At 38.9% G+C, this 17,717-nt stretch overlaps 1 protein-coding gene across 1 annotated transcript; it reads right to left on the bottom strand.

Annotated features, from left to right (window-relative positions):
- Nucleotides 1-502: 502 nt before the first annotated feature.
- TFPI2 (tissue factor pathway inhibitor 2) lies at nt 503-4,877 on the bottom strand. The gene is made up of 5 exons (XM_023226574.3): nt 4,553-4,877; nt 4,104-4,286; nt 2,993-3,181; nt 1,338-1,508; nt 503-973 (listed from the first exon to the last, which is right to left on the bottom strand). Exons 1-5 carry the CDS (start codon nt 4,800-4,802, stop codon nt 897-899), a joined length of 870 nt encoding a protein of 289 aa, XP_023082342.1. The 5' UTR covers nt 4,803-4,877; the 3' UTR covers nt 503-896.
- Between the last annotated feature and the right edge of the window lie 12,840 nt (nt 4,878-17,717).

The raw sequence follows: 17,717 nt of genomic DNA, 5'->3' as shown, positions 1-17,717 counted from the left end.
AAATTGTTTTATTACAGAGAAAGAAAAAACCTGTTTCATTGGAATGACCATATTTAATCAATGATAATTTACTGGTTAAATTTAAATTATTAAATTTATGCATAGTTTATATAAATAAACACCTTAAACAGTACAAACATTTGAAAAACTTTACTTTCCTTGGTTTTTTATAACTTTAGTGGTCTCCAACCCACTATGTCTTAGGAAATAATGTAACACCAGGAAAACCCTTCCATCTATCTATATGTAAACACAAACATATACATGTGAGTGGGGATTAGTAGATAAATAGATAGAAATTGTTTTCCCCGAGGAGAACATTTCTGGCTTTAATAAATTGATCAGCTTTTTAAATCAGTCAAGAAAGTTATAATCTTTTAAATAAATCCCCTTATTCACTCACTGTACTGCAATCTAACACAATAAAATGGGAGTAATATTTTTAAAGTGTTGGTAAATCTGCGACTTCATCTTCTTGGGCCTAAAATATAATCCAACTTTTAAAGCAAAATGAGTTTTATTTGCTAGTCCTTTATATTCTCAAATATCTTTAAAAACACATGATTATGTTGTCTTATGTTGTTTCAGTTATTATCCTCTTCTGAAATCAGGACTACAACCCCAAGAAATGAGTGAGTCATATTTGCTTTTATATCTTATGCATTGTAAGAATTCAGTCTCACAACCAGTTGAACCATAAATTAAAAATGGTAGACTCACATTTGAATAGCAGCTAGTTATGTATAAAAAACATACAAATTTTTTAAAAAGTGACTTGTATCAATAAAAACTGGTGAATAAATCACTAATGATTTGTTTCCTCATGCTGTCATATTATTCTTCAGATATAACCATAAAGGCAAATAAGCATTCACAAGATGACATATTAAGAATGTTTAAAATTGCTTCTTCCGAATTTTCCGGATTCTACTGGCAAAGCGAAGCTTTGGCATCTTCTTTTTCCTTCTCAAAGCTACAATCAATAAAACAACAATGAAAATAATACATCTCCAGTCTATAGGCTCACTATAAATCACTATTTCTGACACAGTTATTGAGCTCACTTCATCTTGTTTTTAAGGACTGTGAAGTCAAAACTCATTATACGCTCAGTTAATAATATTTTACCTTTAAGATATGAAAATATGGCTATTGTCTACTGCAGCTAGCCAGTAAAAGCATTTTGACAAAACTGATTAACACTGTGGAGATACTTATGTAGAAGTAGTCTAGAAATGGCAATTTGCTATTAGTAAAATGGATAAATAAAAATACAATTTTACTGATAAGTTATTTATAAAGTTTATCTAAAGGTAGAATAAGAAAACATTCACTACCTTTTGCACATGCATGTCTGCAATCCTCCCTGCTAACAAAGTTATTGTCATTCCCTCCACAGCCAGTATAGGTGAAAGCATCACAGGTTTTGTATCTTGGATTAAAATAATAGCGAGTCACATTGGCAGAGCACAGTCCCTCATCTTTTGGACTGTAGCAAAATGATGGACCTTTATAAAAAAGAGAAGAAAATTAGAAATGTTATAATACCAGAATTTTTAAAGTATAGTGATTATTGAAGTAACTGAAGAAAATCTAATCCCATAGAAGCCTCAGTCTGAATCCAAAATATCATACTAAACCTTTAAAAAGATGTGCTTCAAATTGCAGGTAAGCTTACATGTTATATTTTGGTAATTCTAAATTTTTGTAAACTGGATAGAATTTCTTCTGAAGCTACATCTTTGTATCTTTTAAATGTAAAAAGAAGTTAAACCCAAATACCAGATATGGTTAGGTAAAACTGGGGTAAGTTTCAAGGACAATATGTGGCATGATTTGGTAAATTTTGTCGTGTTGGTAGTTTTGCTTTAATGTTTTTAACAGCTCTCATTCCATTATTAATCAAGAATATATGCATACTAATTTCCAGGTAACCACTGGAGCAAAACATTTATATCTACAAAAACAAGAGAACATCCACAGCAACCATCACCACATTAACTCAAGAGTTTGCATATCCAACACAGTATAGCCATAAAGCTTTATCAAATTCTCTGCCAAATCAAGTTTTCCTTGTTTGTTGAACTTTTCAAAAATCTCTGTGTCTGGGGGAAATATCTGTATTGTCTCCCTCTGCAAATATTAACTACTGCTCAAGAGACCATCATTTCAATGATTCAGGTGTGGTGGTGGGAGAGGTAACAAACGGATAGGACAGAAAAGTGTAGAGATGTTTGTGCTGCAATTTGCAATTACTAAAGAATACAGAAATCTAACTGAAAACTTTATAAATTTTCAAGTTTCACCATCTTAATTCTGCATACATGCCACTATCTCACATGTATAACTGATTCTGTACAAATCTGAGGTCATAACATTCATTAATGAATACTTTAATCTTTTATGTGTAAATCGAGTAGATGAGAAATATTTCTAAAGAAACAATTCAGGGCCAGGCGCGGTGGCTCACACCTGTAATCCCAGCACTTTGGGAGGCCGAGGCGGACAGATCACAAGGTCAAGAGATCGAGACCATAATCCTGGCTAACATGGTGACACCCCCTCTCTACTAAAAATACAAAAAAAAAAGAAAGAAAGAAAAAAAAAATATATATATATAGCCAGGCATGGTGGCAGGCATCTGTATGTAGTTCCAGCTACTCAGGAGGCTGAGGCAGGAGATCACTTGAACCCGGGAGGCAGACGTTGTAGAGAGTCGAGATTGTGCCACTGCACTCCAGCCTGGGCGAAAGAGCGAGACCTCGTCTCAAAAACAACAACAACAACAACAAATCAGAAGAAGCAGAAAGCAAAAATTTGAATCATGGCTTTGTCACTTTCCAGTCCTAAGAGTTTGACAAGTCATTAACTTGTCAAGTAATGTGAAATCATGAGAATGCACATCATGTTAATTTCGCATCAAATTGAGTTTTTTCCACCCAAATGTCTTTTTAAAAAAGTGAAATAGAAGTACCATAAAAAACGTATTTACTTTTCTTTGGTGCACAGAAGCCCATACAAGTAACTTCATCTGGAAACCTGTTCTCAATCCGGTTCCGGTGACACCCACCAGACGAGAATTTTTCACATGTCATGGAACTTAGATTAAAGAAATACTTTTCTGTGGACCCCTCACACTGGTCGTCCACGCTCACTTGCAGCCGGCAAACTTTGGGAACTTCTAGGAAAAAGAGAGTAATAGAACAATGTTAGTCAAAGTAGCCTTCTTATTACTTTCAAAACTTCACTGTATATTCAGCAACATTTTATGGGGGGAGAGAAGTCATATTAGTGTTGGGAAAGTAAATCCCCAGAATACTCCCATGAATCCAGATATTTACTTTTTTCTTTCTTTTTTCTAACAGTGTATTCAGAGCTGACTCAGCTGTGATGTATCTTTCAAGTTCCGTAGAAAGACACTGTTTTCTCTGGGTGTTCTCTAATTGTACATATGCAGTTAATCAAAGCTTATTCACATGAATATGCATTTTCCCCTGGCTCAGTTCCTTGAATCGCAAAGCCCCATGTTCTCTTACAGGCCTTAACAGATATAATCTAAAAATTAAAAATAAAGTAAAATATAACAGTATTATGAATCTCCACCATATCCCGCAACTAATCCAACACATGTTTGGGTATCGGGACAAAAGTAGAGTTATATAATGAGCTAAGTCACACTTTAATAATAAAATCCACTAAAAGTATTTCAGATTGATGGATAATCGACAGGAGGAAATGATGTACTGTAGGAGAGATAAAAATCATAGGTTTGGAACTAAAGAAAAACACAGAGAAGCACTTATGTTGCACCTAACACGTTATTCTCTTGCATTTATTATACCCTATGGTGAAGGAACAAATCTTTCCCTGAGTCCGCATAGGCACTGAATTATGATCAATGTCAGCTGGGAGACAGAATATGTATTAGTGGTTGTAAATTCGTGATTATTTTTGAGAAACTGAAAATCATGAGGTTTGCTTAACACTTGCGAAAACCCAGGCTACAGCTTCCTGTAGAAACCGAGACGTGGGAAACTGGCGAAGTTGCTACCAGACGCCGGCGCAAGGAGCGCAGGAGTCCTGGGTGCGCCCGGGGCACTTACTTTCTATCCGCCAGCAAGCCTCGTCGCAGGCCTCCCAGGTGTAGAAATTGTTGGCGTTGCCCTCGCAGCCCCCGTACAAGAACTGGCGGCAGCTCTGCGTGTACCTGTCGTAGTAGTAACGGGGAAGTAGGGCCCGGCAGGGTCCGTAGTCTAAGGGCAGGAGACAGATCTCCGCGTTATTTCCTGAAGAAGGGACAGAAGGAGAGCAAAAGACAGGGAAAGTGGTCAGGCGTTGCTCCTAGGAGGAAGGAGAATCCCGGGGAGTTCTGTCCCCTTCCGAGGGGGGCCTCTGCAGAGAAATGCAACTTGGGAGCGAGTCCCCACTGCCCGCGGAGCGCGCGGCAGGGACCTGAAGAAAGCGAGGCTTGGAGGGCGGGTGCACGGGGCCCCAAGGCCCGCTGCGCTCTCTCCGCCAATTGGGGAGAGAGGCTCCCTGAGCAGCCAGATACCTGTTGGCTCCTGAGTCGCATCGCCCAGTGCAGCCTCGGTCAGGAGCAGCAGCAGAATCGACAGCCCCAGGGGGCGAGCGGGGTCCATGGTGCAGGGGGTCCAGTGGCCCGCCGGGCAAGGCGTCCGAGAAAGCGCCTGGCGGGAGGAGGTGCGCGGCGTTCTGCTCCAGGCGGCCCGGGTGCCCGCTTTATGCGGGGCGAGCGTCCGGCCGACCCCCACGGGGCGGAGCCTGAGGGGTGGCTGATTCATGCACTGGGGCTGTCACCCCGCCGCCCCCGCACTACAAACTGTGTAAGAGGGAGAGGAATTCCCCGCCAAGTTGAAAAGTTGAACCTGCCTCCCAAACTTTCTCCTGTAGTCCAGACGCGGACGCCCTGAAGGAGGGTTTGTGTCAGTGATGGGAAATCGGTAAGCTAGACGGTAATGACCTGCTGGTGACTGTGCTGTAAAGAAGCCTGAATCCACTTCTTGAAGGCATGAAGTCCAGGTATTTGAAGGACTGGTGGAGAGAAAGTGCGGAATTCTTGGGTCAGAGCGGAGCGGGATTCGTTGCAATAGACCTTCAGATTATATTAGAAACGTAAATAAGTGTATATTTATACTTATACACACAGATTTCAACCGAGTTCGAATTTACATTTAATACAGGCTTATAATATATCGTAGGTGGACAGTTTGGTAAATTTTGACAACTGTATAACCACCAATAAAGAATTAGAACATTTCGGCGGGGTGCGGTGGTTCGCGCCTGTATTCCCAGCACTTTGGGAGGCCAAGGCAGGTGGATCACCTGAAATCAGGAGTTTGAGACTAGCCTGGCCAACATGGTGAAACCTCGTCTCTATTAAAAACAAAAAATTAGCAGGGCGTGGTGGCGGGCGCCCCTAGTCCCATCTCCTCAGGAGGCTGAGGTGGGAGAGTGGTTTAAATCCAGGAAGTGGAGGATACAGTGAGCCCAGATGGCGCCACTCCACTCTAGTCTGGGCGGCAGAGTGGAACTCTGTCTTAGGAAGAGAAGGGGAGGGGGAAGGGAAAGGGGGCGGGGGGCAAGGGGGAAGGGGAAGGAAGAAAGAAGGAAAAAGGAGGAGGAAGAAGAAGAAGGAGAAGGAGAAGGAGAAGGAGAAAAGGAGAAGGAGAAGGAGAAGGAGAAGGAGAAGGAATAATTAGAACATTTCCATCACCCCAAAAAGCTCCTGCAGACTTTTTCCCAAATCAATCCTTCCATCCTCAGGCCAGGGACAACCACTCTTCTCATTTCTATTACCATAGATTAGTTTTACCTGTTCTCAAATTTCATATAAATGTAATTATAAAGTATTCACTGTGTAGTATTTCTCACACCTCCTGTTTTTGAGCTACACCCAGGTCATTGCATCAATAATCTGTTTCTTTTAATTCCTTCATAGTCCGAGGTATGAATTTACAAAACGTATGTATATCCCACAATGTATAAATATGTTGCTGTGTGTATCAATAGTCTGTTCCTTTAAATCATTGAGTAATATTCTAATATATCACAAATGTCTTATTACTGGAATTTGTGTTGTTTCTAGTTTGTTTGGGGGCTCTTACGAATAAAGCTGCTTTGTGTGGACCTGCAATTTTTATTACTCTTGGATAAAATACTTAGAAATATTAGACACTGCCGAACAATTTTTTCAGAATGATTGTACCATTTTACACCCCAACCAAGCATGTATGGAGCTATGTTTTCGTATGTAGCTATGTTTTTCGAGATGAAACATAGCAGCCCAGAGAGATAGCCTTGGGGAGTTCTGAAGATTTGACCAGATCAGTGTCTTGCCACACGTTTCCTAATGTTACCACATCCATTAAAGTTTCCTGTTCCTTTGACATATTAGCTTGTGACCTACTTTTTTTTTAAAGGTACAAACCATTACCTACAGTGAAATTTTCCATAAAATATTAAAGATATTTTTGAATACATTTTAATATACGTGTCTTCCCTTCCCCTTTTCTCTTGTTCTATTCAACATTCTCAAGTAAATAATTATTCTTGACTTCTGAGGATACTGGGGGTAGTTTATAGAAGCTCTCTTTCAAGTTTCCAGGAAGCCCTGAAAAGTATAGGATACAGTTGCTCAAAGTGGGTTAATAATCTAAGATATTTTGCACATTATATCCTTGTGCCAGTTTTCAGTCATTCTGATGTCATGTTACAAGGTCACAGTCCTAGGAAAACCAGCCTGATCTGGAAATGCTGTCAGCTTTGATTAGCAGATATCTATGATTAAGAATGATAGTTGAAACTATAAGGGTAAATGTTTAATTATCACCTCTCCAGTAGGGAAAAAATAAAATGGGAGGGAGATGGTTTGTATAGTTCACTGATCTCTGGGGGTAAATGCTCTCACTAAGGTCAGTTTCAAGCTGCCACTGCAGAATCACTGAATGCTGAGGTGGGAAAAGATCTCCAAGAGCCAGAGCTCCCCATAGCCAAAATCTGTGTGAGCTGGCTCTAATGCACCAACCACTGAGACAGACAGCCAGTTTCGGAATGACACATTCAGAGTAAAGTCAGATTAGACCCTTCCAGTTCCTTCAAAATATTATTAGGAGAGGGAATTTACCACTCATTTACTGAGAATCATATTCAGGAGAAAAGTTAACTCAACTTCAAACTTACCTATTTCTATCTTCTGAATAAAATTAAATATATCTTTAAAACAGACTAAAATAAAATTTAAGGGCTGATACTCAGTTTTCATGCAGCACTCTCTTCTGTAATTTCTCTTTGTTCTCAACTGCTGGACACTTTTTGATTTGCTCATACAAAAAAATGAACCACTGGACACAATGGCTCCTGCTAGTAATCCCAACACTTTGGCAGGCTGAGACAGGAGGATCGCTTGAGGCCAGGAGTCAGAGACAAACCTGGACAACACAGCATGATTCCATCTCTACAAAAAAATTTTTTTAACTTAGCTGGGCATGGTTGTGTATACCTGTAGCCCCAGCTATATGGGAGGTTGAGATGGAAGAATTGGTTAAGCCCAGGAGTTTGGATTTGCAGTGAACTGTGGTCGTGCCATGGCACTCCAGCCTGGATGACAGAGTGAAACTCTGAATCTGACTTAAAAGAAAAAAAAACAAGATTAGCCCTTTTGAATCAAGACAGACATTTTGGGAAATTGCATGGTGCCATGGAAAAATAGAGTTGGAATTCAGAGGATACCTGGATTTTATTCCTTGCTACATTGGACAAGTCACTTAAAACTGTCTGAGCCTCAGTTTCCTTTTCTAATAGACATAATAACTCTACCTCACAGATGTGTTATGAGGATTAAATGGAAAATGCCTATGCATTCAAAGATACTGTTTTAGCCCCTCACACAGTGGCAAAAACTTCATGCAGATCATCCCATATCCTACTACCCATTGAGAGGCTTGGTACACAATTACGAGATGGAGCATCAAACTCCCATCAGGAAACAGAGCAACTTGAACTGGCCTCATAGAATTAAAGCCCATGGCCTTGCTCCTGTCAGCTCTTCTCTTAACTAAGCTCACAGGTCACCTCTCTGTTCGTGAAGTTGTCAGACTTCCTGGTAGTCTCTTCTAGGGAAATGAGCTTCAAGGGGTTCTCAGAGCAGAATCCTCAGCCCACTCGGGGCTGCTGTATAAGGCATGTAGTGGAAATGAGAGGGGGGCAAAAACGGGCCTCTCACCCTTCTGTGGTGTGGTCTGTAGATGCAGGTTGGAATCAGTCCCAAGAGATGCTCTAGAAATGCTGGTTTCCGTCTCCTTTACTATGCCCTGTTTGGCATAGTATGTGTGCATCCTTAAAACCTCTATGACCACGGATGGAGGAGTATTAAACAAGTAGAATTGGCAGAAGTTTGAGATTACTAAGCCAGGTTATTATAAAAAAGAAAAAAAAGTATTTCTCTTAATTGCAGAATAATTGAGTGTTTTTATATCCATGAAAAAGACATCTTCCAATATAAGGGTAATCTAAATTTCCTGGAGACTACTTTGACATTACCGAATTTACACTTAGAATATTTTGGAAGGAGCAACGTGACCACCACAATCAGCCTCCAAAGGGATGTCATAGCACTTGAATCTCCTTAACCCAGTGTCTAGGCCAAAATGCTGCCACAAGGCTGAGGAAAGTAATTCCTTTGTCCAAAGTCAACAGGAAGTGCAAGGCTAGAGATAACTGGGAAAAACAGTCATCCAGATTGATTTATCATTGCTACACCAATTGATAATTAAATTGTCTGTGGCTAAAGACAAAGGCTCAAAGGAGTCCGGAGTTCTGTAACAATCAGGCAGGGAGTTGTTATACTCTGAATGCTGAATGGAACTATAAGTGTGTTCACTTTACAGAAGTGTGAACTGAGACCTGGAAAGGTTAAGTATCTGGTCGTGTTTACCTGCCACAGTTGTTGGCAGACTTGAGACTAGAATCCACAGTTTTAGATTCTTAGTCCTATATTCTTTCTGTCGCACCTAAGCCTAAGTTCTTTCTATCATACCAAGACCTTAAAGTAGAATACAAAATACCAGAATTTAAAAATGCAAAAGCTACAGTGAGTCCAGGAGCACCTCTGCAGGTGTCAGATTGCTGCCTCTGATCTTTCTCACCACCACACCCTTGGACCCCACAACAAATGAAGTTGATTTTGAACTGTTTAGCCTTTCCCATGCCTTGAGTATGATGCTATATCCTCTGAGAGCCCTGCAGTCTCGATAGGTGAACCAAGAATTTAAGAAAGGGATTGTGGCAGATGGTCTTCCTCTCTTTCAGACACCTTAGAGAGAGGTAGCGTGTCAGGCTTATGAGTGAATGGTGAGAATTAGTCCAGCCCAGTGATTTGGAGATACATATTATGTAACATAGTTATTTAAGGAGTTACACTGATAACTCCTTAATAAACAAATGCAGTTTTTGCTGCCTCTTAGTTTAAGCCCTGCCAAAATAAAACTTGAAATGAGTCCAGCTGGCACTAATAAGGAGTTTACACATATGCTAAGAAAAGCAGTTAATCTCTTCTGAGCAATAAATGATCATGAGGGTTTTGCTAAAGTTTAAGCAACTCCTTCACCAACTAGGTATTTTTCTAACTAGCTGGCCCATGTAAGAAACATTTACTCTAATGCACCCTCTGTCAGGCACAGAGTGCATTTGAGTGTTTTATAATAAGATGAAGCCACATGAAAGGATGGGGTATACTCTGTGCCTAATTTTATGAATCCACTTCTCCCTAGAAAGAAAGAGATAATGAGAATTTATAATGTGTCTCTTACTGTGTTCATTCCTTCATTAATCGACTTTAAAGGGAGCTGATTAAATGTTTGAAGTATGACAAACTTTATGCTAGACATTTGAGATACAAATATGAGGGACCTCATAGCATAATAGGGTAGACGAATGAACACTATATAACCCATTTACATTACAATGTTCTTAGTACAACATCAAAAATATGTACTAGATTGTATAGGATTATAGAGGAGGAAGTAAATAAAATGTAAGCAAAACTCAATTCTAAATAAAATCCACAATACGCAAGCATACTTGACACTATATCTTCTAGGCCTATGCAATACAGAGACTCATTCCTTAATCTATTTGTTTTGGTTGGCCGTTTTAGGTGCTGTGGTTCTAACAAAGTATTGCCTTCTTCCAGAGGAGCAGACTCTCAGAAACCCCTTTTCTCTGCTTCCTGGATGTATATTCCCTTGAGTGTCATTATGTCTACTCACAATGCAGACCATCTTTAATTTCACTCAGATCGCTACATCCTTAACAGTGTATGGCATCCAGAAGATTATGGCAAATTTTAGATGATTTTTATCCAAGACTTCTCAACTCAGTGCAGTCTCACCACCTAGCCAAAATTCTAGCCTGGGTTACTAAGCTCCTGGCACATCAAGAATGGAGAAAGGAAGAGAAATGTTCCCCTAATCCCTGTGGAATTCTCCCTGTGGAAGGAAATCATGTGGAAATCTCTTTGGCAATCACAATACTAGTGGAAATAACAGTGAAACTTTGCATTGTGCCTTGAATTTATTAGCTCATTAAATCCCACACAATAATCACTTGAGGGAGATACGATACTCTCCCTACTCTGCAGTGAGAAAGCTGAACATTTTGATAGATACGTGACTTTCCCAAAGCTATTCAATTAGCACAGGCAGTCTAAATCCTGATCCCCTGGTCTCATTGACTGTATATACATTCTTTTTCTCCACATTAACAAAGCCAAAGTCAACCTTGTTATATATATATTTTCATAACCCTGGTTCAGTACCTGGACAGCGCTATATCAGTTTTCTTTTCTATGAAAACATAAAGTTCATAATTCATTCATAGGGCAAACGATAGCTACAATTTAAATACATTGCCATAATGCTCTAAGAAGAACATCTGCCAAAATTGATAATCAGATTAGAGGATTGAGAAATTTAATCACTAAAGTCCTCATTTTCACGGTTATATTTAGCAGAAAGTAATGGACCTTGACCTTTCAAATGTAAAGACATCTTTTCTTTCAAATATATTGTATTTTTATAACGTGGCCAAAATCCCATGTTAGTTATACATTAGTTACTGCAGTGCCATATGCCCTCCAAATGCTCATTTTTTTCTGGCTTATGTAGAAAAGCTTTTGTATCTTAAATCACACATGAGGGACAATCTGCTACTTGAGGCAAGAAGAGGCAATAGCTGAAGTTTGAAAGAAACACACATCTCCTAGGACTCTCACTATGTTTCTTCTCTTATTGATTATTAACTGAGGAAAAACTGAGTGGAGCTGAAAAGTTTACGTTAGAAGAGAGTTGAATATGTTAACCTCGACTACATATTCTGAACCAGCCAGGGAAGGGTGAGTTGTTTCTACTGGCCAACTGAATCTCAGGTATCTTTGGTCTTCCTTTCTCTTACAATAGAAGTAATGTTCAGGACCTATCAGAGACCAACCCCTTGTCTACTGCTCTTCATCCTTTTTTCTCCTGTTTTCTCAATGACTTTACTCCTTCCTGTCTTCAACAGCATCAGCTCTTTCCCCTTTTACTCTTTGGGAAAGACACCCAGATTTTAATAATTTCCATCGGGAATGCTTTATCTCTGATGTTTCAACCCAAAGTTAAAATTTATATTTGACTCTATATCCTTCTCTTATCAGTGTTCCCACTTCACTGCTCCATTTTCTAGGCAAATTTATCTGAAATTTTACCTCTACTATCTCTCTCCACTTCCTCATCTTCTGTTTTACCCAGATCACTCCAATTAAACTTCCTTTTGGGAAGAGGAAGAACAGGAAGTGCTATTGTCAAGAGCAACCTTGACACATGCTACTAGACCTCTCAATACATGACACCCAAAGCAACTGTCCTTAAAATCATGCAACATCACATTTTCCATCAACATCTTATCTAAATTCTTTTTATTATTTGACAATTACAAATACTCCCTCATTCTTTAAATGTTTTCTCTCAGTCTTCATGATACCACATTCTTTTGTTTATTTCCTACTTTGTTGACTTCTCCTTCTCAATCAATCTGTCCTTTTGTGGCTAACCATTAAAGGCTAGGTGACTCAAGGCTCAACCCTGAGAATTCATTTCTAACTACATTATTTTCTTATGTCATTTCAAATACATATACATATAAACCTTGCACACACATTTACACATGCATATACATATACATATATTTGTGTGTAGTCTTGATCTTTCCTCAAAATTTCAAACATTCATATCTATTTAGTATCTCCACTTGAATGTGTAACAGAAACTCGAACATTTTATGTCCTAAACTGAAGTCTTTATTATATATCTCCAGTCTTCCTCCTTTCTGTAAATGACCCTTCTACTTAGATTCTCAAGGCAAAATCTCTGGAGTCATTCTTGAGAGCTACCACTGCTTAACGCAATTCATCGGCAGTCCTTTCAATTCTACCTACAAATCATTTTTTTTTTTTTTAATATGGAATTTTGCTCTTGTTTTCCAGGCTGGAGTGCAACGACGCAATCTCAGCTCACTACAACCTCTGCCTTCTTGGTTCAAGCGATTCTCCTGCCTCAGCCTCCCAAGCAGCGGGGATTACAGGGGCCCACCACCACGCCCAGCTAAGTTTTGTATTTTTAGTAGAGATGGGGTTTCACCATGTTAGCCAGGCTGGTCTCAAACTCCTGACCTCAGGTGATCTACCCACCTCAGCCTCCCAGAGTGCTAGAATTGCAACCAAATCACATTTTTAATCTGTTCATATCTCTTTATAGCCACAACAGCCAATGTAGTTCAAGTCTGCAATTTCTAAGGAACCATTACATTAAATTCTTACCTAAACTCCTTGTTTTTACCTTTGTTTCCCATTTAACCCCACACAGAACTTGGAGTACTTTTAGTACATCAAGCACGTAAAAAAATACATGTTTTACTTGTCTGATCCTCTCACTGTTACATAAGCTCTGTGAGAGCCTAAAGCTTACCTGTCTTATTTACCACCGTATCACAGAGCCAAGAATGAGACCTGGAAAGCAGGCTCTCATGAACATTTGTGAAATAAACAAATGACTTTCTATTACCACTACCCTTCTTCTTTACAAATGTCTTGAAAACTCAAATGGTACAGTGGAAACAGAGAAATACAGTTGTTCTGGGAAAGAAAGTGAGTTGTCATAGAATATGTTTGGTTGTCTATAAGTCACATGCACCTTGAAAGTAAGCTAACATGTTGAGCGAGAATGGTATCCATGTAATAAAGTAGCAACAGATACAAAAGCAACTGGTTTTCAAAAAATCAACTATGATAAAATTTATGATCAACCTGACCAGTTGGAAAAACAAAACAAAACAAAACAAAACAAAAACTACCTTTTATTTGACCATAAAAATTCAGGTGGGAATATGATACATACTGAGGAGTTATAAACAAAGCAAGAGATAAGAAAGCTGAATTTGCTGTTTTAACCTCAAGCAATCAAATGAGTGCCTAACCCATGTGAATTACAGAACAAATATTTGATGATTAAATGAATACTATGTGAGCTGCTATCACATTATTGGCCTTGGCAGAAAGACAGAGGGAAAAAAAGAGTAGATACATAGAGATAAAGGCATTTGCATGTTGAGTATTTATCAGAGTGTCTATTACATGATAAATGTTCCAAAATAGCTAATATCATCTCATTTAGTCCTCAGGACAGCAAACTGTCCTTTGTAAATTTCACCTCCTCTCCCTCACTTTCAAGTGTTCCAAAGTTTAGTCCTTTGTTCTCTTCTCTTTGCTGTTTACTTTGGTGTTCTCCTCTGTTCTCATAGTTCTCCCCCAACTCTGGCCTCTTCCCTAAACTCCAGATCACCTATTCAATGAATGGCTAGCAAGTATCTGAGACTTAGTATTCCCTTTTTACAGTCTCTGATCTCAGGAAATAGCAAATCCCTTCTTTTGGTTGCTCAGGCCAGAAAAAAAAAGCATCATCTTGATTTTTTTCTTTTCTTTTTTTTTTTTTTCATTCTACATCTGATCCGTCAGCACACCCTGATGTCTCTGCTTTTAAAATGTATTTAGCATCTCAGTACTTGTCCCCACCTTCACTCGCACCACACTGGTTTGAGCCACTTTCATATTTCACCTTGACTGCAATTGCCCCTTCTCTGCTTGTACCATTGCCCACTATGAGCTAGCCTCCAAACAGCTGCCAGATTGACCCTGCTAAAGCATATGATAGATAATGTCACTCTGTTACTCAGAATCCTCCAATCTTCCCTAAGTCACTCGGAGTAAAGCAAAAGTCTTCATAGTGGCCTGTAAGACCTATATGGTCGCTGGTTTTATATACTACTTCTCCCTTGAATTCACTGGGCTCCTTATATTCATAGTTGTCTACCGTTGCCTTGTACTTGCTGTTCTCTGGAATGGTTTTCTCTTTGATACCTACAAAGCCAACTCTCATAGCCCTCAGATCTTCACTCAAGTAGCACTGTCAACAGGAAGGGCTCCTTTGGCCATCCTCTCTGTAATTGAAACATTGCTAACACTGTTCTTATTCCTTTCTTGCTTTATTTTTCTCCTTAGCACTTAATCAAAATTTGGTATATTTTACTTTTGTACCTTTGTGAGTGTCTGTCTCCTTTACTAGAATGTAAGTTGAGGGGAAAGGTTTTTATCTGTTTTTTTTTTTTCCCTTTGCTCTACCTCAAGCACTTAGAATCATATCTGGCACACAATAGGCATTCAATAAAAATTCTTAGCTGTTATCTTTTTATAATGTCAAGTACAATGTCAGGATCAAAAAGAATAGCATAGAATAAGTAAGCTTACATCCATATGATTACAAGCTTATTGTGCATAATACAGTGGATTTGTTTCTGAAAAATTGTCAGAATTACATGTTTATAAATATAGTTTCATGTCAAACTACATGTTTATAAATCAAATAATTAAAGTGTGCTGGCAACATTGCTATTTCAAGTAATCAGTAATTAATCCTCTATAAAACAAATAAGTTTTAAAAATAATTTGAATAATTTCTTCCTAATCTAGCCCTTCGTAAATTAAATATTTTATTTATCAGTATTTGTACTTCAAAATACACTTATGGATAATGTGTAAAAACAAACAAAAAACAGGTGGCCTTTTAACTTTACCTCAACTCATTTTAATTCTAAAATAAATTAGCAAGAAAGGTAATGGAAGCTCTGAAAGACATCATGAGACACTTAACCTACTCTATAGAGTTCTATCTTCCCAAAGTGTTTAACAAACACTAAAATGTGGTGCATGTAAGGAAGCTTCCTACCCCTCTACTTATGACCTCCATGATCTGCTTGCATTGCCAAGCATATCTACCTTTCTTTTTACACTTTGTCAATGTAACAACATTTCCTGAGAATATTCAATGTATTGAAATGCAAGCATTAAAAATGATTTGTTTTTACAGAAATTGCTTCAGCAACTATGCTATATTGAACTGACATTTCCTAATGAGCAGTCACTCTTTAACAATCATTTAAACTGATATCATCATTGTGGGCCATACTTGGCTAATAAAAACTCATTCTAGTATTTAAGATCAAGAAAAGTCAAGGCAATGTACATTTCCTCTACCACTTCTGGGGCTCTATAACCATGAATTCATCTAATCCAGAGATTCATTTGTACAAGAAATATTTCATAATGGCCTGTTTAAAACCACCAATCTAGGGAGGCAGGAGGATCACTTCATCTCGGGAGTTTGAGATCAGCCTGGGCAACATGGCAAGATCCCATCTCTATTAAAAAAAAAAAAAAAAAGTTATCTGAACATGGTGGCACCTGTAGTCCCAGCTACTCAGGAAGTGAGGTGGGAGGATCACTAGGGCCTGGGAGGTCAAGACTGCAGTGAGCAGTAATTGCACACTGCACTCCAGTCTGGGTGACAGAGTGAGACCCTGTCTCAAAAGAAACTCACCAAACCCATCAGTATGGTGCCTGTATTAGGGTTCTCTAGAGGGACAGAACTAATAGGATATATGTATCATAAATATATATGTATATGTAAATGGGAGTTTATTAAGGAATATTAACTGACACAATCACAAAGTCCCACAATAGGCTCTCTGCAAGCTGAGGAGCAAGAAGCCAGTCGGAATCCCAAAACTAAAGAACTTGAAGTCAGATGTTCAAGGGCAGGAAGCATCCAGCACAGGAGAAAGATGTAGGCTGGGAAGCTAAGCCAGTCTAGGCTTTTCACCTTCTTCTGCCTGCCTTTTAATCTGCCTGCGCTGGCAGCTGATTTGATTGTGCTGCTCAGATTAAGGGTGTGTCTGCCTCTCCCAGCCCACTGACTCAAATGTTAATCTCCTTTGGCAACACCCTCACAGACACACTCAGGAGCAATACTTTGCATCCTTCAATCCAATCAAGTTGACACTAAGTATTAGCCATCACAGTACCTAAATTATATGTATAAAATACAAAAAAGCAGAAAATTATATAGACTAAGTACAATATGAAAATATTCACCATGACTATTCATAATGAACTAGAATTTTTTAATGTATATAATCACCATGGACATAGCAAGTGAGAATAGAGACCGACACATATATCAAGCCCATGGCTACATAGAGTGATATGATGTTCTGAAAGAGAAACAAAAAATTATTGGTGCATGGTCTTCCTTTTATTTATATGCATTATTGTAAAAAGTGTACATAATAGCCAGGAAAAGATATTTTGTTTCTATGTAAAATGAAGTGAGTTTCAAGGTTCAAATAACCATAAATATGGCTTTTGCCCATGTGGAAGTCTGGCATGTCTGACAGTCATGCTGAATGTGTCACATTTCATCTTATGCTGCAAGATCCCAGAAAATGCAAGATATCTGATATTCCTTATCCATACCCACAAAAATTATGGAATACTGTTACAAACAAGCTGATGTATTTTCATAAGGCCCCCTAGGGGGCAGTATTGGCCCCATTGAGAACCAGGGATCTATGAATGGGATACAACTCAGAAATTCTTCCCCTACTCCTGCCCTCCTCTTGCCTTTTATTGGACCTCAGATATTCTGATGGTAGGGCAGGATGGAGGAAGAAGTGAAAGGGTAAACATCTCCTTATCTAGGGTATGCTTTCCCCCAGGCTGGCTGTAACAGCAATCTTAGCTTGTCTGTCTACAGGTCTTCAGTGTTCCCCTTAAATTTTGAGTAAAGGTTGGGTGGGGATGGTTGGCAATAGGTTCAATAATCTGATCTAGTCTCTTAGGACTTTTTTTGTGGAGGGGTGGACCAACCTGAAAGCTTAGAATATGAGTGGCAGCTTTAGTGCTATTTGTCATCAACTCTGGACTTTCTATGTAATTCTGGGGCATGAAGAAACAAATCCACTCCTTTACACTAGTTTGAGAGATACGTGCTGGAATGAAAAATACGTCAGTTCAGACATGCTGGAATGAAAAATACCTATGTTGTAACCTCGGCTCCACTGCCTCTCACTGTTTAATTTAGGGCATTTAAACTCCCTGGAATGCTTTTGCCTCATCTGCAAAATGGAATAGGGAGTAAAGTAGATGATATTAAATTTGAATTATTTGAACCATTGACTTCAATATGACACTAAACATTTGGAATCTCCAATGCAGACAATATTCACTGTTCTTTGTGTCCTTGAAATAAGTGAAAATTTTCGTCCTTTTTTCT

Source organism: Piliocolobus tephrosceles, chromosome 8, assembly GCF_002776525.5.
Source record: "Piliocolobus tephrosceles isolate RC106 chromosome 8, ASM277652v3, whole genome shotgun sequence".
In the NCBI taxonomy this organism is placed as follows: domain Eukaryota; kingdom Metazoa; phylum Chordata; class Mammalia; order Primates; family Cercopithecidae; genus Piliocolobus; species Piliocolobus tephrosceles.
The sequence above is the reverse complement of the archived record's forward strand: the minus strand, read 5'-3'. Positions and strand labels throughout refer to the sequence as shown.